Below are 23,584 nucleotides of genomic sequence, written 5' to 3' on the forward strand. Positions count from 1 at the left end.
AGTAAACATAGCCAGGGCTTTTGTTTATATTGCAAAACAGCAGGATTAAGATTTCACTTGAATTTTCCCCTATGCTGTTGCTATATGAATCCTTCTGGTGTTTACAGAATGAGCAGACTGTAAATATTTTTAAGACTTCTCTCTAAATAAGCAGAAATTAAATGGAGTAACAACACCATTTGCCTTATAGGTGGTGGCTTTATAATTGCACTGACATCCATGTTTAAATCAATGGGATATGTGTTTAGGTATATATACATGCTGCATACACTTACAAACTAAATTTAAAGGATACTTTTAAAACATAAATATAATATTTTGAGTTTCAGAAACTTTTAATTTCCATTGTTTTTATTTCTAGGATAGAAATGACATCTTGTTCAGTAACATAACACAGACATTCATATTTAATATCAATATTACCAAAACTTTTGAAAACTGTTTTCTAAATAATATTTTTGTCTCATTTCACAGAATAAGGAAATGTGTGTGGCAAGGAACCAAGCTTCCACTTAAGTGCTAGCAAATGTCTAAAATGTGTTCTCTATAAATTGGTATACCATTCTAGTACAGTAGCTAGATTGAAAAGTGTAAGCCAAACTCTATAGTGCTATTAAGGTCCTCCACCTTACCAAATCTAACTCTGCATCCACCCCTTGCCGAACATCAAAAAATAAATAAAGTAAGATGTAAAAAAAAACCCCTAAAAATGAAAACCTAGTCTTTCAAGCATTTTTACGTGAACTAGTTGTATTGCTTTCTCAGGCAAAAGGTCATTCTTGGCATAACAGTTTACAACTTGAAAATATCATTAGTCATTTTAAAATGTGGAAAAAAAGAAAGAATTTGAATTTTTGATTAGAGGTAGATTCATTTTCATTTAAACAGGAAGACTTTCATAGTTTGTTCAGTCTTTGCTTTGAGCATTTCATAGCTGAAAGACTTCTTAAAGTCCATGTATTCTCCAGGTCACTCCTTTGGTATGTTAATGAGTCCTCTGTCTCCTTAGGGAGAACAGAGATCAAGGATCCTACAGCGACATGCAGCAAAAGAGTGAACGCACTCGAATGTATTCATCAGATGATGTATTTAGTGAAGAAAAACATCCTTCCAGACCATCAGTAGCAAAAGATTATCTTGTCGAAAAAGATGCCTCTTACAGCTTTAAGAAGAATGAAAAATCATATGCTGCACAAACTAACAAAGAGAATTCTCAAAAGCTAGAGATCTATGCAACAGCTGAAACTCAAATTCCATCTAAAAGCCTATTAGAAGAACAGAGCTCAGTCCCTTTGTCTACTCACCATTCAGTGAATGCACAAATGGGGTCAGCTCGGGTTTCAGCTTCTCTCCCCAGAAGTAGCCAGAAAACAGATACCTCTAGGTTAACATCTGTGGTTACACCAAGACCTTTTGGTGTCCACTCAAGAGGAATTTCATCACTTCCCAGATCATTTACGGTAAAATTTCTTCAATTTATTCATGTTTGTGAATGTTACTATCTTGAATAATTAACCCAATACCGTTTTAACTTTTTCATGCATTTAGTTTTAAATTTCCTGCCCCTGTTTAACAAAGGATGTATTAATAATGGAGCAGATAATTCTGTTAGTGCTTAAACAATTGCTGATGTTTATGTACTTAAAATGACCATCTGTTTCCTATGAATAGGCATCTGATAAATATATTGATACAATATTTTTTGTAAAAGTTCGTGTTTTCTTGCCAGAAAATTTATTGACATATCAGTACATTTTTCTGAAGCTTACTTAGCATAATTTAACTTTTAGCTGCTGTAAATTGTCATTCCATCAAGTCAATGGAACGAGAACAATTTTACACCAGCTGAGCATCTGCCCCTTGTTAATGAAACCTAATATGGCCAATCAGCATATCTGCATAAATTGTATTGTCTTTTCCATAATTACCTAGCTGCCCTAATTTTGAAACTGATGTGCTAAAAGCTATTTTAATGCATTTCTTTTAAATCCAGACCTGAATTAGTTATCCTGCTCACATGCATCTGACAAGGGGAAATAACCCATCTTGCTCTTTTAGTAATAGTGGATAATAGGGTAGTGCATGTGGCAATTGGAAATTGCATTGAAAGAATGGATGGAGAAAAAGATAAAAGAAAACTTCTGGGCTGAGCTCTCTGGACTGTTTAGCTTAATTTGTTGAGAACCAAACTTGAGGCTTTTATGCTTTAAAACAAAGCAGCATGTGCCTTTATAAACAACAGCATTTTCATTCCAGGTGGACGATGTCCAGAAATATAATGGAGAAGTAGATGGAGCCAAGAGATCTCAAACTTTGCTCACCAGCTATTCATTTTCAACACTGGAAGCAGGACCACTTCTCTCCGCAGATGCAATGACAAGTGGTGGTGAGGAAGAAAAGGAAAGCATTAAAAGAAAAGAGTCTCCTACCCTGAGAGCTTCTGCTACATCCCAATACCAGGATGCAGTGCCCCCTGATCTTAAATCAGAGTATTATACTCATCCTGACCCTGTTACAGTTGCAGCTTCTGCAGAAATAAGAAACCTGCCAGAGTCAGAGGTTTCAGTGTCACTGGTGAGTTTGAAAAGTATATAATTACCCACAGTAACCTAGTAGTACTAGGACTGTGTGAACAAAGATTATTAAAACCGTAGGCTAACATGTTTCACCAATGAGAGGTATTCAGATAAACAGCTAATCCATTTCGCTTAAGAAGCACTTCTCTTTCCCATGGACGATGAAAAAAGGAATACTTGGCCTGTGTAATTTGTTCTTTTAATTACTACAATCTTTCTAAACCTCTTTTCTCTGTTTTGAGTTTGACTCTGTTTCTTGTGAAAATTGAGCCAAATTTTCAGCTTAGCATCAAGCAGGTTTCTATTTTTGTACTCTGTTATTTGCAGCAGCAATTAAGGTCACTAGGACATTGAAGAATCTGGTTTGTGGGTTTAATTAGGTTATTTGCACTAGCGTTTATTTGCACCCTCAGACGTTAAGTGGCAAAATGAATGGCAGCTTCTGAAAATCTGACCTTTAAATGTGCTAAGGATCACTCTAGGTTTCACTTTTTACTGCAATGGCTTGAGGCATGGGTTTTTGTCTCTCTCCCCACCCCCCTCCTCCACACAAACACAATAATTTTTATTTGGTTTACTCTAATGACTATTCACGAATTACTTTTAAAAATAAATCACTTCCTCAATAGTTGCCTGTTTAATGAAAAGTTTCCAACTTTGGTTCAGAAGTTAGGTCTTGTGCTCTACTTTAAGAGCTCTGGGGCACGTAAGGTGCCATAATCCTTCCGCTACTGACTGCTGTTTCCTGCCCTCAGTCCCTTCTTTCAAATGTAACCTGAATACTAATAGTGTCAGCTGTCAGTAGCTTCTTGCAACAGTTGACAACCTCACTAACTCCCAAGATCATGCTGGGAGTTGCATTCTCTACATTGTTTATGCTGCTGTAGATAGCAATTATGTCAGCTGTTGCAGGGAAAATACAGGACCCTGAATTCCAAATGGTTCAATCACTTCCTGCTCTATTTTTGTTTTAAAATAGATTTGCAAATATTACTTTGAACAGTTTTTTTAAAAAACAACAACTTTGAAATGAAGTATTTTTCAGCTTACACCACAGGCTCCTAGCATCGCTGCCGGGCCTGTCATCCTACTTTATTTAATCAAAGGTTCTGACAGCATGATTGTGGCATGTAGGGGGAGGAGACAGTTTCAGTGCGTTGCAGTAAAAAGAATTATATTAGGTTAGATATGGGTCCTTTTTTGTGGCTCATGTGAGCTGAATAGAAACAATTTTCTGGATCAGATTTCATTTTATTCTCTGTATCAAAACTCAGACCAAGCCTAGCTGGGGCTTGGTTATCAGGTACGTGATGGTAAACTCTCCTGCCTGGCAAATGAGGATTTTTCTTTTTTAATACAGCATGCGTCAAACAAGCTATAGTTAAGGTGGGAACTCCTTTCCCATATATTGAGATGTCCCCTTGTGTGCTAGAAAGGCATTGCACAGCCAAGTGAGAGACTGGTATCTCTGTGAACTACTGAACCATTCATGCAGAGTTTGTAGAGCACTGTAGGCATTGGGGTGGACCTGACCAAATGGTGCAGTTCAGTGCATGGAGCCGGATTGCCCTTCTGTTGACAGCTGGGCTTGAGGAGACAGAACACATCTTCAGATTGAAGAGACAAAAATAATAGACATGAGCCCTTCTTGCAGGGTGGATTGATATAAATCTGAGCAATTTAAATCACTGATTTAAATAATCAAGTTTAACTGATTCTGCAATTGTATTTTTCAGTTATTTTCCTGAAGAAAGGTTGAGTCTCATTAGTTTATTTGCATATCAGTATGTGTTGATATGCAAATGAATCTAGTCTATACACTAAATTAGATACTACTTTTGCTAATTAGGAGAATACACTATCTACACTCATTTATTTAAGCAATTATATAGCTTAACATACATTTATTCAGGTTCTTAATTGTTACTTTTTGTTATGATAGAAAATGGTGAATGGTGCATTTCTTATTTACTAGACTGATTTGCAAGGAAATTCGAATTCAATAAAAATAGGTTTATTTAACTAATAAAAGATCATGAAAATGCTATCTTAAATATGCTGAATATGTAAACTTTTTTCCTTATCAAAACATATTTTGCATTAAAACAAATTGATTTATTGAGCAAAGTAAGTTGTATCTATAGTTTAGTAAATTGAAATTATTGTTTCTGATCACCATGTCCTTCAAAACTTTAGAACTAGTTGAACTCACTCTCTTGTACCTAGTTTTAATCCATGGATTAGAAGAGGAAAACAAGTTTTCCTATGTTCCCATTTGTTATTGAACTGAACTAGTTGAATAAATTGAAATGAAGAAAATTATCTCTCTGCACCTGCAGAAGAGACTACTGCTGTCAAATGCTAGTTTAGTACTTCAACAAACTGTCTGGTTTCAGTGCTTAGCTAGTGACTTCTCCTAGTTCAGCAGTTTGATTTGCATTAAAACTTTAAATGATTTTTTCATAAATTATACTAAGTTTAGGTTTTAGCATATGTTGTCATAATTTCAAATTTAAATTTAAGTAGGTTTATTTCGAAAAAGAAAAATGTATTTAATTTAAATAAAAATATCATTGATTTTTATCCACCCTACATTTATGGAACATTTAAGAGCCAAAAGCTTTCTTAATATATGATACTGTATTGAACTTACTCAATATACTACATTAACTTTAGTATAATGCTCTCTTTATATTTAATGAGATCAGTTGTATAGCAAGAAAAGTAAAAGCCTATTTAAATAATATAAGGACATTTACTGGTCTATAAGCTAATAGCTATATCTTGGATTAATAATTAACTCAGAAATATCTGTCCTGGACTTATATACTGTGAGTGTCTGTGACTTTATTGGCCAAGATGATTATCTGGTAAACAGGTAGAAATGTCATATTGATGTATTGTAGTATGTTCCTCTTCTGCAGCCTGGGCTCTGACTACTGTAAACCCCTCTGCACAACTGGCTATCGCTGTCAGACTTGCCCAACCATATGGCTGCCTCTGCTTGGAACACCCTTTTCATCGTGTCATCCCACCCAGTCTTATTACTCGCTATATTTTCCCTGCTCTTCCTTGCTCATTATAATTTAGCTCTTCCCCCATCACTAATTAGAATAATTCCTCTCACTGAATTGTTTTGATATTAATGTATGTGGGGTTAGACAGTGACATGATGAGGGTAGAGGCCAGAAATTAGGATGACAAAATTTGTAAGTATATGGATGGAGATTTGAGGACAGTTGCTACTCAGAACAGTGTAGAATGTCCAGGAATTATGCAGATCTTTGTATTCCTCTTTGAGTGCTTGCTCATGTCCATTCAACTTAGGCGTGTGTGCTCGCCACATGCACCGGTGTGGGAAGTTTTTCCCTCAGCAGTATCCGTGATATATAGGGCACTGCCAGTTCTCCTCACCCTCAGTTCCTTCTTTGCACCAGGGACGGTGCTGGACCTGTTGCTGCTTGCTGCTCATTCGTACGAACTGGTTATCTCCTGTATTATACTGTATGTAATACAGCAATAGTGGCCTTCTCTGCCCCAGTAAAGGGTTTAGTACTGACATACTCATTTTGTGGAAATGTCCATTTTAGCAACAATTTCAACCAAAAAAAGTCTAAATGAAGTGTTATGATTTTCTCATTTTGATAATGTTGAAACATATATTTCACTTTGACTTTTATAATGTCAATTAATTTTTTCAGTGTTTATATTCTGTCATATTACATTATATTGTAGTGTTTCAATATTATCAAAATGAAATAATATTTTTCGTAGTTCTGAGTTGAATTTTTCAGAATTCTTGTTCATGGTAAATTTCAAAATGTTAGAATTTCCCAGGGAATGGAAATTTTTGTTTCTGAGCTGCTCTAGTAATTTGCTTACAATTTAAGTTCCCTGTGCTTATACAGAACCCATTCATTAGAACTCCACACAGAGGCAGTTGTCCACATTAATAGATTCTGTTACAGGATTGGGGCCTAAAGGAGCATGGCTTACCCCTGCCTTAGTATGCACAATGTACAGATTAAATGAGTCATTTTATGCAGCTTTTTCAAATTCCAGTTAGGTTATGAGCTTCAGTCTTATGAGGCAGTTAATTCCACAGGTTAACTATATTATGTATGACTACCCATTTAGGGTTTCCATTTCTTCAAATCTTTCATAATTAATTTAATAAATCGGTCTCCTGAGATACAATTTGTGTAAACTAGCAGTCCATTTCACTTTCCATGGTGTCACACTGTCCTCTAATTCCTATAAACTCTTATTAAAGCATTTTGCACTAAGCAGCATGCTATGACGAATTTAATAATATCTACACACAGTTAAATATGTGTGTACACTAAATGTCTTCTATGTAACCTTTAAAACATAAATTATCTAAGTAAAAAACCTAGTTAGCATGTTCTACAAAGAAAACTGCTTTATAGTCAGTTAATAGATAATTAAAGCATATGTTGTGAGTAGCCTCGCTTATTTAGTGGATAAACTTTCCTTCATGTAGATGCCTGTGACACCCGATAGTGCAGTGTCATGTTTTATTTTTCAGGACAAGTACAGTGAAATGAGAATCAGTATAAACCAGAGATCTGGTAACAGTCGGAACTTTGGGTTCACCACAAATTGGAAACCTTCTGGGGTTTTTGTACAGACAATTGAAGGTAAACTAATATTTAACCCTTTTATGAACTTTTCTCTTACTGTTAATGGATTGAGACTGCTAGACACAGGCATCTCATTTTAATGATGAATAAAAATCTTCTTCCAAAGAATTCAGATGGAAAGAAAGTGAAAAGAAAACAGCATTTGACTGTTAAAGGCTAAGTACACTACGATTCCTTTGTATCTTCATCCACTACAACTGGTTTAATTTAGAAATATTTGAAAGTGTATTCTGAAGTAAAGAAGTCTTAAATCCATAGCAATGGTGTAAATTCTGGTTTATTTACCAGACATTATTCTAAGGCTTCAGAATGTCTGCTAAATACAATTACTTAGGGATGTCACAGGGGCATGCATATAAAATATAGACTGCTCCTCTCTTGGAGTATATTTTAAAAGGTTTCACTTCCTACAACCTATAAACAGGTGCATAGGAAAGGTATTTTTGAGCAGATTTTTTTTTTAATTTCAGGTTTCCTTTCCTCCACTATGTTAAAGATTGTAAAATATTACATTCCATGAGTAATTGTAGCTTCTAAATTATCTGCATGAAATATTTTTTTATTGAAGTAGCAAAAAGGAATTAGTCTGAGTTTCATTTGGTATTGGAATAAATACTCATAAATTATAGTACCATTTTCTTCAGATATTTACTAATATCCAGGATTAATCATTTTTTTCCTGTGGAAATTAATCTTTCTTTAATCAATATCTCTTAAGTTTCTTGCGGTTTGTTTTAAAGAACAAATTAAAATGATTTGTATTACATTGTTGTTTATTTTAAAAATTTCTCCTATCAATAATTCATCCAACTCCCTCTTCCCCCAAAACTATAAACTGTCAAGTCTTATGGAGTACACGGATATTTTTTCAGTAACATTCACCCCATATTTGATAATGTCCTTGCTTACAACTACACTATTACCTTTCAATGAGACAGGCTTAAAATGAGAGCAGAGAAGACACCATTGGAAGCTTCACATTGGATTGGCACTTAATTGCATTTCTTTTCACAGAGAGAAAAATAATTGTAACAATCACTTTATACGTTGACTTTAAAATGAAAGCTAAGGCCAGGTTTTAAATCACTGTTAATCATGGCTTGCTCCTTTCAGATAAAACAGGCTAAAACAATTGATAACTGCTTTATCCAAAAGGCAATTTAGATTTGTTTTCACTGACGCTAAGTCTGTTATTTTGTGCAAAGGGCTGTCTTTATATGCTTTTTAGTGTAAATCAGAAATATTTTAATTTTACTATATGAAGCTAGCTGAGCATTAGTTTGCTACCATAATGCTCAAATAGAACTAAAGAAATACTTGTATCAAAAATAAGAGTAGAAAAATGGCAATATTTACACTTCTTAGAAAGGAAAATACCTTTTATCTGCAGCAAAAATATGAAAAAATACCTTAACTAAGTGCTTCAATCTTTATATAAAAGCCTGTGCACTGGAATGAAAAAATGCTCAGTACACACAAGTGGTCATCTGATATATGTCTACAGATGTAATCTGGAGACCCCAGCAAGTGCCATTCCTTCAAATTTGGTTGGTTGGTCTGGTCCTGGATATGTTACCTTCTGGTGGTGGTATGGGAGGATTTGTGTGACCTTGAATTCTTCAACTTTTTTCCTGGAGGCTTATTTGAAATTCTAGCTTTTTCCCACATGCAATTCCATGCCCTCTTTTGCTACTCCAGTTGAGCAGCAGTACACCACTCACTTTGAAGACATATTTTAGCTCAGTCAAGTCTTTTGATATCTAGTTCCCTGCCTGGAAAAACAAGATTGGAGACAAAATCCAGGATCTTTGAAACTGACAGCTTTCTCCCATTGTCTTTCATAGAATCAAAGAATATCAGGGTTGGAAGGGACCTCAGGAGGTCCTCTAGTCCAACCCCTGCTCAAAGCAGGACCAATCCCCAACTAAACCAGCCAGGGCTTCGTCAAGCCTGACCTTAAAAATCTCTAAGAAAGGAGATTCCACCACTTCTCTAGGTTACCCATTCCAGTGCTTCACCACCCTCCTAGTGAAAAAGTTTTTCCTAATATCCAACCTAAACCTCCCCCACTGTAACTCGAGACCATTACTCCTTGTTCTGTCATCTGCCACCACTGAGAATAGCCAAGCTCCATCATTTGGTAGCTGTTTTCAACAGGTAGTTGAAAGCAGCTATCCAATCCCCCCTCATTCTTCCCTTCTGCAGACTAAATAATCCCATTTCCCTCAGCTGCTTCTCATAAGTCATGTGCTCCAGACCCCTAATCATTTCTGTTGCCCTCCGCTGGACTCTTTCCAATTTTTCCACATTCTTGTAGTGTGGGGCCCAAAACTACCATACTCCAGATGAGGCCTCCCGAATGCCGATCAGAGGGGAATGATCACTTCCCTTGATCTGCTGGCAATGCTCCTGCTTATACAGCCCAAAATGCTGTTAGCCTTCTTGGCAAAAAGGGCACACTGTTGACTCATATCCAGCTTCTCATCCACTATAACCCCTAGGTCCTTTTCTGTAGAACTGCTGCCTAGCCACTGGGTCCCTGGTCTGTAGAAGTGCATGGCATTCTTCTGTCCTAACTGCAGGACTCTGCACTTGTCCTTGTTGAACCTCATCAGATTTCTTTTGGCCCAATCCTCTAATTTGTCTAGGTCCCTCTGTATCCTATCCCTACCCTCCAGTGTATCTACCACTCCTCCCAGTTTAGTGTCCTCTGCAAACTTGCTGAGGGTGCAATCCACACCATCCTCCAGATCATTAATGAAGATATTGAACAAAACCGGCCCGTGGACTGACCCTTGGAGCACTCCGCTCGATACTAGCTGCCAACTAGACATGGAGTGGTTCTCTGTTCCCAGCCAATGGGAGCTGCAGGAAGTGGTGTGGGCCCAGCCACCGCTTCCCGCAGCTCCCATTTGCCGAGAACGATAAGCATTTTTTTCAGGAAACAAACTGAATAGCCACTTTCCACATCCTGACTGTAGTAGAAGTGTTTAAGTATACCCAAACATGAGGAATTTTTTGTCTGATCTGTTAGGTAGCACTGCAGACCTTGGCCAGCTGCAAGTAGATGATGAAATCATTGCTGTTAATGGCACAAGAGTGTCACAAATGGACCATAATCAGTGGGAGGAAGCCATGGCCAATGCACTAGAAACTGGAAACTTGGTCATGGATGTCAGACGATATGGAAAAAATGGTGAGTTGTTTCACTGGGCCAACTGCAGCATGTTGTATAAGGTGAATAAGCTTTGTGTTTAGTGAAGTTGCTCTGATGGGTTGGGGCCTATAGTCCTTGCTTCAATAACACCTTTTCTGAACCTATGTGCTTTGTTAGTATGTCTGTTTTATTATAACACAATTGGGGTTTCTTTTTTATATAGTTCGTATCGCAAATAACTTCACTAGCAAGCCTGCTAACCTTAAACTGGTGACCACTCTGTTCTGCTTTCAGAGTAACAGCCGTGTTAGTCTGTATTCGCAAAAAGAAAAGGAGTACTTGTGGCACCTTAGAGACTAACCAATTTATTAGAGTATAAGCTTTCGTGAGCTACAGCTCACTTCATCAGATGCATATCGTGGAAACTGCAGCAGGCTTTATATATACACAGAGAATATGAACCAATACCTCCTCCCACCCCACTGTCCTGCTGGTAATAGCTTATCTAAAGTGATCATCAGGTGGGCCATTTCCAGCACAAATCCAGGTTTTCTCACCCTCCAACCCCCCACACAAATTCACTCTCCTGCTGGTGATAGCCCATCCAAAGTGACAACTCTTTACACAATGTGCATGACAATCAAGTTGGGCTATTTCCTGCACAAATCCAGGTTTTCTCACATCCCCCCCACCCCCATACACACACAAACTCACTCTGTGTGTGTATGGGGGTGGGGGGGATGTGAGAAAACCTGGATTTGTGCAGGAAATAGCCCAACTTGATTGTCATGCACATTGTATAAAGAGTTGTCACTTTGGATGGGCTATCACCAGCAGGAGAGTGAATTTGTGTGGGGGGGTGGAGGGTGAGAAAACCTGGATTTGTGCTGGAAATGGCCCACCTGATGATCACTTTAGATAAGCTATTACCAGCAGGACAGTGGGGTGGGAGGAGGTATTGGTTCATATTCTCTGTGTATATATAAAGCCTGCTGCAGTTTCCACGATATGCATCTGATGAAGTGAGCTGTAGCTCACGAAAGCTTATGCTCTAATAAATTGGTTAGTCTTTAAGGTGCCACAAGTACTCCTTTTCTTTTCACTCTGTTCTGAGTTGGTCTAATTTTTGAGGGAATGCATAGTTGCATGTACGTCCTAGATTATTTTGTTAGATCCATAAGGGCACCACAGAAAGGAATTGAAAATGCCCCCTTCTTGCCACCTCAGTTTAGGGGTAGAAGGTAGTTCTGTCAGACCTGGAGGGGATGTCCATTCCTAGGATCCTTGCTGGCATCTGAGAGAGGCAGCAATGCCCACCTTTTCTGATATAACATTGCACCCTGTGTCCCCCTCAGGATGGACGATGTGTGTGAAATGCGCAGCTGGTGGGGAGGGAGAGTGCAGATCTTGCCATTGCCCCTCTGGGTTATGATTGGCCCATTCAGGGGAGGGCTGTAAGAGCTGATTAGGTCATTCAGCCCATCCATTTGGCATTAAAAATTCCTTCCTACTCATGGTAGCACCATACTGGCCCTGCAGCATGGACATACCCTTACATTCTTTCTGGGTTGTGTAGTTGCCTTGCCAGGAATCCAGATATGCCCTGGTGCTGGCCCTTTTTTGGATCAGGAAAGGATTTTCCTTCTGCCCACATATGGCTGATGTGCAATGAATGTTCGGCATTCACCATTAGAGCATGGAAGTTCATGCATTGGGGTAGGTAGAAAAAGTTATTAGTTTAAAAACAAACAAAGTGGTCTGTCACAACTTGTCTCGTGTCCAGTGCAGGGTAGGCTAGAAGGTAATGAAGTCAGCTCTTGGGATAAACCCAGGAGGCTTCTCGCAGAGACCTTGATTGATTTTGGGGTTTTGAGTGGTTTTAAGTCATCTGTAAATTGAGGCACTTCTCATTTATACACTCATGTCCTGCATGTGGGGAAGATGATGTGGGAGTCCATTTCCTGGGCTGAATTCCTGATTGAGGTTAATCATAGAATCATAGAATATCAGGGTTGGAAGGGACCCCAGAAGGTCATCTAGTCCAACCCCCTGCTCAAAGCAGGACCAATTCCCAGTTAAATCATCCTAGCCAGGGATGTAGAGGTTAGGCCAGGGGCAGCCACAATGTAGAGGTTAGGCCAGGGGTAGCCATCTCCTTACCCATTTTACTGCTTTGGTTTAGTTAAGGTGAGGACAGTTTCTTTTCCTAGTTACTATACAGTTAAGGGTGCTGTCTGCCACTTAAAATTCTTTACCTGTGTGGTCTAATCAATTGTAGTGTGGATTATACCATCCATCCATACATTTGCAGGGGCGAATTTGGTGGATTGTACTCCTGTAAAATGTGTAGATAATATTCCAGGAGCAGTGTGTCTGTCAGTTAAAACACAGTTTACTGCTCACTCCCCCTAACACTTGATTATAGGTGAGATAACTTTTGTCCTTACCAATGATGTTGTGGAAAAATAACTTCAATGAATATTAATATCTATATTTGTAATGTTGAACTACAGAACTTCTTATTTACGTAATGAATCTTAGTAAACTTGCTGGTATTTCTCAAGCCTGTCTTTTGACTAACTCTTGCTTGTTATGGGAAGCTGGTCTATTTATAAAAGCCCTAACCATTTCCTGTCTTTAGGAATTCTACCTACTGCATCTTTCTCTCTCTTCTTGTCTTTTTTTAAAATGAGAATGTGTTTTCACTAACTTTTGTTCTTTATACTTTGACTTTTCTGTCCACATTCATTTCTTGATCTCCATGTGCCAATCAGATTGGGGCAAAGACCAGCCTTCCCTGCCATATGTAAGGCATAAAATCCTCAATCTCACCAGTATGGCTACCAACATTATAGGTACACCTGAAAATAAATGGATTGAAGCAACTTCTGGAGATCACAATTCTACCAACTCTTCAAACATATCAGCCAAAAGAGATTTCTTCTACAGCCTTCAAAATTCTGTAAGATTTTTTTTTTCAGGGGGGTGAAGGGTGTTTGGGAGGAGAAATGAAGGAAAAGCTTTAAGGCCTCACAGAGGAATAAGAAAGTAATTGTAGGAATTCCAGGAAAGCAGTTTTCATTTTGCTTTCTAATTAGAATACTAGAATCTCAGTTAAATATTTTAATTCCTGTGTGTCTAACTTATTTCTGTACAAAATTTGTGTAATATTATATGGAGTCACAGAATGATACAATAGCAATATTTTTGTTCTGGTAGCAATTACATTTTAGGTAACTGATTTCCTCATAAATACACAAACACTTCATGGTATAATAAAAATTATTTGAGCACTGATGTAGTTTCAGACATAGGGGCACATTCTCCAGAATGACGGCACAAAGGAGCCATATTCTGGCCATAAATAGCCAGTGGATTCCACTTGTGGGGAGGAACTCTCCATTGATCTAAACCTAGCGGTGGCAGCTCTTGTGCTAGATGGCACTTTCACCCCAGGATAGGAGTGGGCTGGGCACTTGGCAGATTGGATCTCCGTTTTTTCAGTCCTCCACTGATATAAGTTAGAGCAGCCACTAGGCTGCTCTAGATGTCAACACGAGACCAGTACAGAATCAGAGGGTTCCCTGATTCCCCTTTGCCCTCTTTGAGTCTAGGGGTTTGTTTCCCCCCTTGATCTAGAGTTTAGATGTACTAATTTATTCAGAATGACATTATACTGTTTGGTCTTCCTGGCTGCATAATAAAATAAGTGTGAACATGTTTACATGGTGGCTTTTGTCATTAGACAAGGAGTGAGGAGTAGTTTGGTTTTGTCATTATATTGTTTGTGTACTTGAATTATTGTTAAGATATGTACATGCAGTGGTCACCTTTAAAAATTTGCCAATTTTGCCTTTGATAAAGTTACTGCAGGATTTGCTGTGTTCAGTTTACTTCCATATACTATAGGAAACACATGGGATACTACTAATACTGAGATGATGATGTTTAAAGCCAATAACACATTTTGGGTGACTGCTGTATGCCCAGATGAGTTTGTAATCAATACAAAGCAATTTAAAGGCTGTTTTAAGATTAATCAGAACATGTTTTTGATTATAATAACCCTTATAGAGCCTGAATTCTTTAGAAATGCTCAGTACAAGGGATTTCCAGTGACAGTTTAAATGAATACTGCCATTCCAAGAAACAGAAATTGTGTGCTTTTATTTATAAACAAAACACTGGGGTATCCATCTTGGCCCATGACATTTTTTTGGTGAATTAATGGTTTCCTTTTGGGCCATCATCTCGCAACTGGTCATTAATCCTAGCAAATGCCTACGGTCTTTTTATTATATAAAATATATGCAAGAAGATTTAAACAATTTGTTTAACTTGAGGAATTTATAACAACCTGACACCCTTTGCTGTGTGGAATTCCTATGGGAGGAAATGTTAAACTTGATTCATATGAAATTATACTAAAATTGTTTTCTATTTGTAGGACGCTGGAGCAAAAGTGATAAATGGAATGCAAGCAGATATGAGCTCTCATGAGCAAAAAGGTAAACTGCCAATATTTTCAGCTGCTAATTGAGAGAGAGGAGAACACAGATTATACCTGTAAATATTACTAGTACAGTGAAATAAATATTGGGCCTCTGAGAAAATGAAAACTATAAGTGTAGTACGTAAGTCCAATTGCATCTGAGAGGCATGGAGTTCTAGTCCAGGGAGCATTGAATGGTTTAAGAACTGCAAACAGAGTACTGATAACAAGTTCTTAGATCTCAGCATGACTGGTTGTGGACTGACTGTGTGATAGGGATGAAAGAGGAGAAACAAGAAGACACAGAAACTTAACTCCACCTTTCCATTCTGCAATGGTGGTTATAACATAAAGATGCCTTACGGTGATCAGTCTTTCTTCTGCCTTTAAGAATTTGAAAATGTGGTTTCTCTCCCTTCCAACCTCCTTCCTGGAGACATGGGATGAAGAGCATCCAAATCTCTGTTTTGCTAGAACTCAAGAGTGATTACTTTTTCAGGGGGGGGGGGGTGTATGTGGACTGCATATCGTTGGCTCTGTGCCATAATTGTTAGTGACTCTGTTAACAAAGGTAGCCTGGGGGGGACGGGAAGAAGGGGAGGGAAAGTAGGCACTTAAACCTACTAATAGAATTCTAATTCCCTAATGGGAACCACTTGTGCAATTACATTGTGTAGTATTGTAAATGTGCATGGTGGATTATAGGTGAGCCTTGTGAACAGGAGAATATATACATAGGCAAAGGTGCCATTGCATTAGACTCACCGTTAAATTGAGAGTAGTAGAGGAGAAGAGATGCCAAGGAATCTAAATTTATAAAATCTATCAGAGACTTTTAAAATCTGGGTGGGATCTTAGGTAGGAAAAATGGTGCTGCCAGATCTCCAGGCCCACAGAAAGTGAGTCAACCATGCTGTTACAGTAGATGGATAGCAATTGTACTAAAATGAAGTACTAATCTCTATGTGGTGTAACCTACTAAAAAAAATCTGCATTTGTTATAACAAAAGGTTAGCTTTTCTCTGTCAGTTTTTCTAAGTGATGTTACTGTAGATTGGAAAGGTTTGATGAATGTCATTTGTTCAGTGGTGACAGTCATTAAAAATATGTAATTAGACAGCACCGTATTGACTTCTTTGTATTCTTTGTATTTTTCAAATAGAATCTGAACCTATTTCTTTGAAAAACTTAAAAAGACGGTCACAATTTTTTGAACAAGGTAAAACAAAAATCTAACATTTCATGTACTTTCATGAAATTGTTCCCACTGTACATTCTACCTAATAAGTCTCTGGTGCTGGGTACTAAGCCTCTTCAGTTTTGTTTGTTGCAACCATGACAAAGCAACATAATCCTTTTCCATTCTTTCCCCAGGGTCATCAGGTTGTTACAATTCATGGGTTTACCTTTGTGGTAATGGGTCTTTGTATGTTTTTTTGTACATATATAAAAACCTTTTAAACCTCTGACATGCTGTTCAAAACACTTTTCCACTTGTAACAGATTTGTTTCAGGTTTGCAACTCCCTACAAAACAGCTTAAAACTGACCAGTCCAGCACAGCTTTAATGCAGAGGCTAAAGAGCATTTAAAATATTTAACAGTAAATTCAATTTATTCAAAGCTGCTGCTTTACATCTATGTCCAAATTGATAGAATACAATAAAATGGATAACTTATCATTTATAAAGTAGGTAACAATGACCAAGTCCAAAGAAAATGCAATACAAATTTTGCAGAACTCATTGTATTTTTTTTTATTATTATTATTATTTTGCTTTAAGGTGTGCAAAATAAAGCTCTCATTACAGTTTTGTAGGCTTGCTTTTCTGGTGTGTTCTGCATGTCACATCTCATATTTTCACTAATGTAGAATATCTAACACTGTCTTCAAAGCTGTTTTGTATGTTTCAGTATTTTGCTGTAGACCTTGAGGATGAAATTCTGGACCCATGGAAATCAATGGCATTTTGCCATTGACTCCAGGAGAGCTAGGAATTCACTGGGTGGTTGTCTTTGTCAAGTGACATTTGAAATGCCACTGCATACTTGATACTGTTCATTTCTAAATTTCTGCTTTAATAGCAGTATTTTATTTGCAGTCCTTTTCCCCTTACTTAGAAAAAAAAATCTTTTCATATAGTAAAGCATACTACTACTATCCACATAAATATTGTATTAATAGTTAAAATATGTGGTATGTTAATAGCTTCACTTAAGGAGCTTTAATTTTGTCACTAATAATAAATTCCTGTTTTTGAAGATATATAATTAATGTATGTTCATTTTTATATCAATTTGACATAAGGCCTCTGAGTAGGTAGACATTTTTTGTACACCAAATTTGCTCCACTTTCTCCACCATGCTTTGTTATACTGTAGGAAAATAATAGGTTCCAATATGTTGCTTCCCTGTTACTTTTTTCCACTAATTAAATTTTGCGGGTGAGTAACATGATCTAAACTATTGGTTATTTAGGACAACAAAATTAAATGGACAAGAATTTGTTTTAAAAAAACAACAACCAAGTGTATTTCCCACAGTTTTTCCTCAGTGTTTAGTTTATCAATGCAGTTCATGCACTTTTTTTATCACCCTGGCATAAGCTCAGAGCTAGAGTGACAACCTTCAAATATCAGGTTTGACACACACTATCCAGTGTGGAAAAGTCGAAGATACTCTCTCTCTGGGAGTAGAGTAGGAGGTATTTATGTTGGTTAGTAGTGGAAGATTAGTTGCTTTTGGAAGGTATATTGGTATTAATACATGTAAAATGTGAGTCTCTAGAATCCTGAATATATAAGCAGTATAACTGAATCCTAACAAAATTGTTTAGATTAAGAGAGTAGCTTATTTGATTATGAAACAGCATTGAATTATTTTTTCAGAGTAGCTATGGGAAAACTGTAATTAGTCCTTCATGTTACAAGGCTGGGGATGTACTGCTAATTCAAGACCGAGTAATTATAGATAGCATCTGAAAGATTTTGAAGGTGTTATAGGGTTATTCTCTTTTCAGAAACTTCCTGGATAGATATGTATTCGTTTGAAGATACCTAAATATTCCTTGACCTAAATAAAGGGAATAGGGTCAAATGAAACAAGTATGGCTTACAGTTTAAACAAATTATATCCTGGAATTCATACCAGTGAAACTTTCCACATTTAAACAAACCTCATAACACATAATTGTAATATTTTTTTTCATTTTTTCTATTTCTCCTCCCTACCCTAAATCCTACAGGAGGCTCAGAGCCTGCAGTGTCTGATGTGAGTACTGCTTACAAACTGCTTATACATGAATTTTATGAAAGAGGTTATTAGTTTGTCTGGCTTTGTTCGTTTCAGGGAACCCTACCTTTTTGTTTTCTATTGTTCTTACATTGCATGCTCTGATTTTGATCAGACACCTATCCAGATTGCTGATTAAACCTTTTTTAAAGCTCGTAATAATGGTTACAATTTAACTGTTGTAAGTGTGTAGGTTCTTATTGCTCTAAGGTTGTAGCTAATGTTTGTAAATGTTTTTGTGTCTAGCTTTTAAAAAATGTGTGTTTTTAAAATGACAGTGGATTAATCATCCTCTTTTTGTAATGATTTAGCTCCCAGTTCCATCTATTAATGCTCCAAGTCGTTGGACTTGGGACCAAGAAGAAGAGAGAAAACGACAGGAAAAATGGCAGAAAGAACAGGAACGTTTACTTCAGGTACAGTTTAACTATTTACTTCTATATAGGGATTCCTTTGACTGAGGGAAGGGTATGGGACTGCCATTCAGTAGACTTAGGCCCTGTTCCCAACTCTGCCTCTGAGATGCTGTATAACATTGGATAAGTGATTTCACTTATGTGCACCTCACTTCTCCCATTTGTACAATGATGATTCTATTCATTCATTCTATTCATTGTAAAGTGCTGTGAGATCTATGAATAAAAGCTGCAGAAGTATTAACAATTATTAATATTAGATTTTGGATGGCCTACTTTTCTGAACTTACCCAATTCTGGAAAAGTTGTACAATAGCAAAAAAAAATTCTTTTGTCACTCTGTAACTTTTCAAAAGCTGGAGGTAGTTTGAAAAGTTAGAGTGGAAAAAGAAGGGATGGGGGAAAAATTAAAATAATCAGGGTTTTATTGCAGACTATGGCAAAAAGAACAAACAAACAAACCCCAGTGGGGGAGGAGGGTGAGGGAAGTGAGGGGGAAATGCACCAAAAATCACTAAACTGAAAATCAAAATGTTCTGTTCCGAAAGGTGAATTGAAACAAAATGTTGATGTGATATACATTGTTTTGTTTTGAAACTTCCCTGCAAAAAATTCAAATCAACAAGTTTGAATGAAAAAAATTGTTCATAATTTTCACTAGAAAAAATGGTTTTTCAACCAGCTCTACTTACAGGTTTATAACCCAGCTAATTGATTTCAGAATGATTTGTTTAAAATTAATCTTTTAAGTTTTAATTAATATTTTTTGAGAAGGCTCATTTTAAGAACAGTTCATACATATTTGTAGTTTACCAAACTAAAAATAATTTTAAATGCTATGTATGGACTATACAGGATAATTTTTAGTCTTCATTAACTTTGATTAAAATTTTAGTTTTCTATAATAGGTGACCACCTTCACTTCCAGTATTTTTGATTGTCAGTCACAACTGAAAATTAAGCAATGGAATGTAATATTTTATGTGGACTAGTATACTAGTAATAAAATAAAAAAGGCAGCTACTATTGTACTAATTTTTCCAACAAGGCTTTTTACTGGGAATTATGCATCTGTGCTAACTTAGTGTTGTACAGCCCAATATTTTGGGATGGCAGTGGACCAGTCACTCACCACAGTGGCGTAGAGGCTCAGAGAATAGAGTGACTTGGCACTTCTAACATCCCTTTTAAAAAAGGAGAAAATAGACTTCATGTTCTTTATGGTCTGCTTTAGAGAGTGTTAAATATTTATGGCCACAAAAAGCTGCTGTTAGAGTAGTCTTAATGTACAGTTTGATTTCCTTCCCCATTGAAAGAGGCTTTCTAAAAATGGCGTTGTGAGACTCCATGTTCATTCTTACTGATTTTCATTTGTCGGTAGCTCAGTGAATGAGCAAAATATATACTTTTTCTAATTGCTAGTCCTGCAAATCCAGCCTCAGTTTTGGCATTAAGCTGGGATGTTTCCTATAGTTGCCAGGTGTCCGGATTTTGACCAGAACACCCAGTTGAAAAGGGACCCTGGCACAGCAGACCGGGCTCTTAAAAGTCCAGTCGGCGGCACAGTGTTGCTAAGGCAGGCTCTCTGCTTACCGTCGCTCCTCATGGCTCCCAGAAGTGGCTGGCACATCTGGCTCCTAGGCACAGGGACGGCGATGGGGGCTCTACATGCTGCCCCCATCTCAAGCACCAGCTCTGCAGCTCCCATTGGCCAGGAACTGTGGCATGCCAGCTGCTTCCAGAAGCCATTCGAAGCCAGGGCAGGCAGGGAACCCTCCTTAGCCCCACTGTGCCAATGACTGGGAGCTGCCTGAGGCAAGCGCCACCTCGCCAGAGCCTGAATCCTGAACCCCCTCTTACACCCCAACCCCCTGCCTCAAGTTGGAACTCCCTCCTTCACCCAAACTCCCTCCCAGAGCCCGCACCCCAACCTGCTGCCCCATCCCTGAGCCCCCTCCCACACCCAAACTCCCTCCTAGAGCCTGCACCCATCACCCCCTGCCCCATCTCTGAGCTCCCTCCCAGAGCCTGCACCCATCATCCCCTGCCCCATCCCTGAGCCCCCTTCTGCACCCAAACTCCCTCCCAGAGTCCACATCCATCACCCCCTCTTCACACCCCAACCTGCTGTCCCAGCCTTCATGCCCGGCCCCACACCCCCTTCCCCAGTCCAGGGCTCCCTCCCGTACTCTAAACCCCTCACCCCCCTCCCGCACCCCAACCCACTGCCCCAGCCTGGTGAAAGTGAGTGCGGGTTGAGGGGAGGGACAAGGGATGGAGTGAGCGGGGGCAGGGCAAGGGTGTTCGGTTTTGTGTGATTAGAAACTTGGCAACCCTAGTGTTTCCATCTCCACGCATCATGAGTAAGAGAGATTCTTCAGGGCAAATTATAGACTTCAGTTCAGTAATGCACTTAGCATGTGAGTAGTCCAAGTGAAATTAACTGAATGGCACTACTTATGCGTAAAGTTGTGTGTTTAAGTGCTTTGCTGGATCGAGGCCTTTGCTTTCAATGAACATGGACAACCTCATTATCTTCAAATTACATCCTCAGTATCACGTGCAAATTCATTAACCATCCAAAGATTATTGGTTGCACGGAGTATAATTTAACCTGCAGAATTCTATTCAGGGTGATGATGAACCCAACATGAAAACAAAACATAGTGTATATATATTGTATATATATTTTTCCTACCCTTCATCTGTGCCTCCCTCGGTGTTTGTACCATGCCAATAGCTTCTGGAGATATATTAATAATAATAATAAATAAATAAATCAGTCACAAGATGGGTGAGGTAAGTTGGTCCAATAACACCAACTTGTGTGTCTCATATAATGAGACTGACATGACTACAACAACACTACATATAATTAATGATTGACAGTCATAGCTTAGGGAAAATTTTGAGGGCTGGTCTTCAAGAACATGAAACCTGGCATATTTCTGTTTTTCGAGAGACGTGCACGCCAACACCATTTTCACTTTGCTTCTCTGCTCCTCTTGCTCTGCAGAAGCACTCTAACGCATAATTCCAATGCCATCTCTCTCTCTCTCTGCTACCCCAGGGACAAATTTTTTTTTTCCAAATAAATGGTAGTCTAGAAGCCACTAAACTTGCCTGGAATATCTCCGCTATCATGAAAATTAATACTTTTCAGGATATTCTTTTACAGATCTGTTCTTCTGCAGACATGAATGGCAAAAGACAAAAATCACCAGCTCCTATATTCTCTGCCCAATAATAATGACTCTAGATATTTCATCAGTATGATGATTCATCACATATAAAACCAGTGATGGGAAAATCCTAAAGATATACTAAGTTTGATTTTGGCTTAGACAAGTATCCAAAAGTTCAGGTTCTTATTTAAACTCAACTGCTGCTTCGGACTTGAGTTAGAGGTCATCTCTAAGGAACCTGATTATTAACTTGTAACCAACGCAAAAGTTTTTAGTCCTGTTTTAAATAGTTAAGATTGATATTACTGTAGCTTAGTAGAGGTAACTTCATAACTAAACCAAAAACAAATCATAAGATAGGAAATGTTATAGGTTGGTGAGTCTTCTGAGCCTTAGGGTGAAATTCTGGCTCCCCTGAAGTCAACGGAAAAACTCCCTTTGACTTCATTAGGGTCAGGATTTCGCCATCTGCAATCTATTAGGATTTTTTATTACTTGACTTACTGCTTTGCACAAGGTTAGTTTTAAAACAAATATTTTAATACAAATGAAGAAGGTCGTGTTTTCCTGTCGCTTTTATTTACTTTTAATATAATCTGTGACTCTTCCTGCCAGGAGAAATACAAACGTGAACAGGAGAAATTGCGGAAAGAATGGCTACAGGCTCAGCAAGAAGCAGAAAGAGAGAGTTCCAAATATTTAGATGAGGTAGGCGATGTGTATGTGTTCACCTTTCAAGTTTCTCACGATTCCTTTATTGAGCATTAGCAAAAGTAGGTACTTAAATATGGAAATGACTTTTTTGCTTTCTCATTTGCCCAATGCAGAGAATAAATACTCCTAAAATAAAAATAACTGTCTACAAAGTTGGTGGTTTACTTTTGTGATCAGTTGGGCTTAGATAAGGGATGGGCAAACTACAGCCTGAGGGCTGCATCCGGCCCTCCAGACGTTTTAATCTGGCCCTCAAGCTCCCACCGGGGAGCGGGATCAGAGGCTTGCCCCGCTCCGCGTGGCTCCGAGAAGCAGCAACATGTCCCCCCCCTGGCTCCTACACATAGGGGCAGCCAGGGGGTTCTGCAAGCTGCCCCCACCCCAAGCATGGCCCCCACAGCTCCCATTGGCCAGGAACCATGGCTAATGGAAGCTGCAGGGGCGGTGCCTGCGGATGGGGCAGCACGCACCAGAGCCTCCTTGCTGTACCTATGTGTAGGAGTCGGAAGGGGGACATGCCGCTACTTCTGGGAGCTGCTTGAGGTAAGCATCTCCCAGAGCCTGCACCCTGACCCCTTACCCCAGCCCTGATCCCTTTCCTGCCCTCTGAACCACTTAGTCCCAGCCTGGAATACCTTCCTGTACCCCCAAACCTCTCAGCTCCACCCCACACCCCCAGCCAGGGCCATCACCTGCTCCCACACTCCAACCCCCAATTTCGTGAACATTCATGACCCGCCATACAATTTCCATATCCAGATGTGGCCCTTGGGCCAAAAAGTTTGCCCACCCCGGTTTAGACTCATTCAAGACAGCAGGACAACATGCAGCTAAGGTGTATGAACACAAGAAATGTTTTGTTTTATAAGCCAGTTCCCAGCTTATACAATATCATTGTGACCAGAGTGAAAATGACCAACTTCAGCCCTAATTCAGCATAGTAATCAAGCATGTACCTAACTTCTAGCCTATGAACAGTCCCACTGAAGTCACTAGGACTATCCCATACTCAAATTAAGACATGTGCTTAAGTACCGTTGTGGTCTTAAAGCTGAGCCATCCTACCTCTGAAGAATTTAGAGAAGAAAT

The 23,584-nt window shown here is 38.6% G+C and overlaps 1 protein-coding gene across 5 annotated transcripts in view; it reads left to right on the top strand.

Moving 5' to 3' along the window:
- LMO7 (LIM domain 7) overlaps window positions 1-23,584 on the top strand; it is a 178,147-nt gene that overhangs the window by 139,510 nt on the left and 15,053 nt on the right. For 3 of the 5 annotated variants that reach the window (XM_073346972.1, XM_073346981.1, XM_073346988.1), the window contains 10 exons: window positions 1,010-1,460; window positions 2,257-2,574; window positions 7,126-7,237; window positions 10,275-10,436; window positions 13,172-13,359; window positions 14,845-14,905; window positions 16,052-16,108; window positions 18,134-18,159; window positions 18,492-18,596; window positions 22,397-22,489. In XM_073346972.1, the coding sequence (XP_073203073.1) occupies window positions 1,010-1,460; window positions 2,257-2,574; window positions 7,126-7,237; window positions 10,275-10,436; window positions 13,172-13,359; window positions 14,845-14,905; window positions 16,052-16,108; window positions 18,134-18,159; window positions 18,492-18,596; window positions 22,397-22,489 (1,573 nt within the window). The remainder of the gene's footprint in view (window positions 1-1,009; window positions 1,461-2,256; window positions 2,575-7,125; window positions 7,238-10,274; window positions 10,437-13,171; window positions 13,360-14,844; window positions 14,906-16,051; window positions 16,109-18,133; window positions 18,160-18,491; window positions 18,597-22,396; window positions 22,490-23,584) is intronic. The other 2 variants (XM_073347005.1, XM_073346996.1) reach the window with 1 other exon arrangement.

The sequence above is a fragment of the Lepidochelys kempii genome, chromosome 1 (genome assembly GCF_965140265.1).
Source record: "Lepidochelys kempii isolate rLepKem1 chromosome 1, rLepKem1.hap2, whole genome shotgun sequence".
In the NCBI taxonomy this organism is placed as follows: domain Eukaryota; kingdom Metazoa; phylum Chordata; order Testudines; family Cheloniidae; genus Lepidochelys; species Lepidochelys kempii.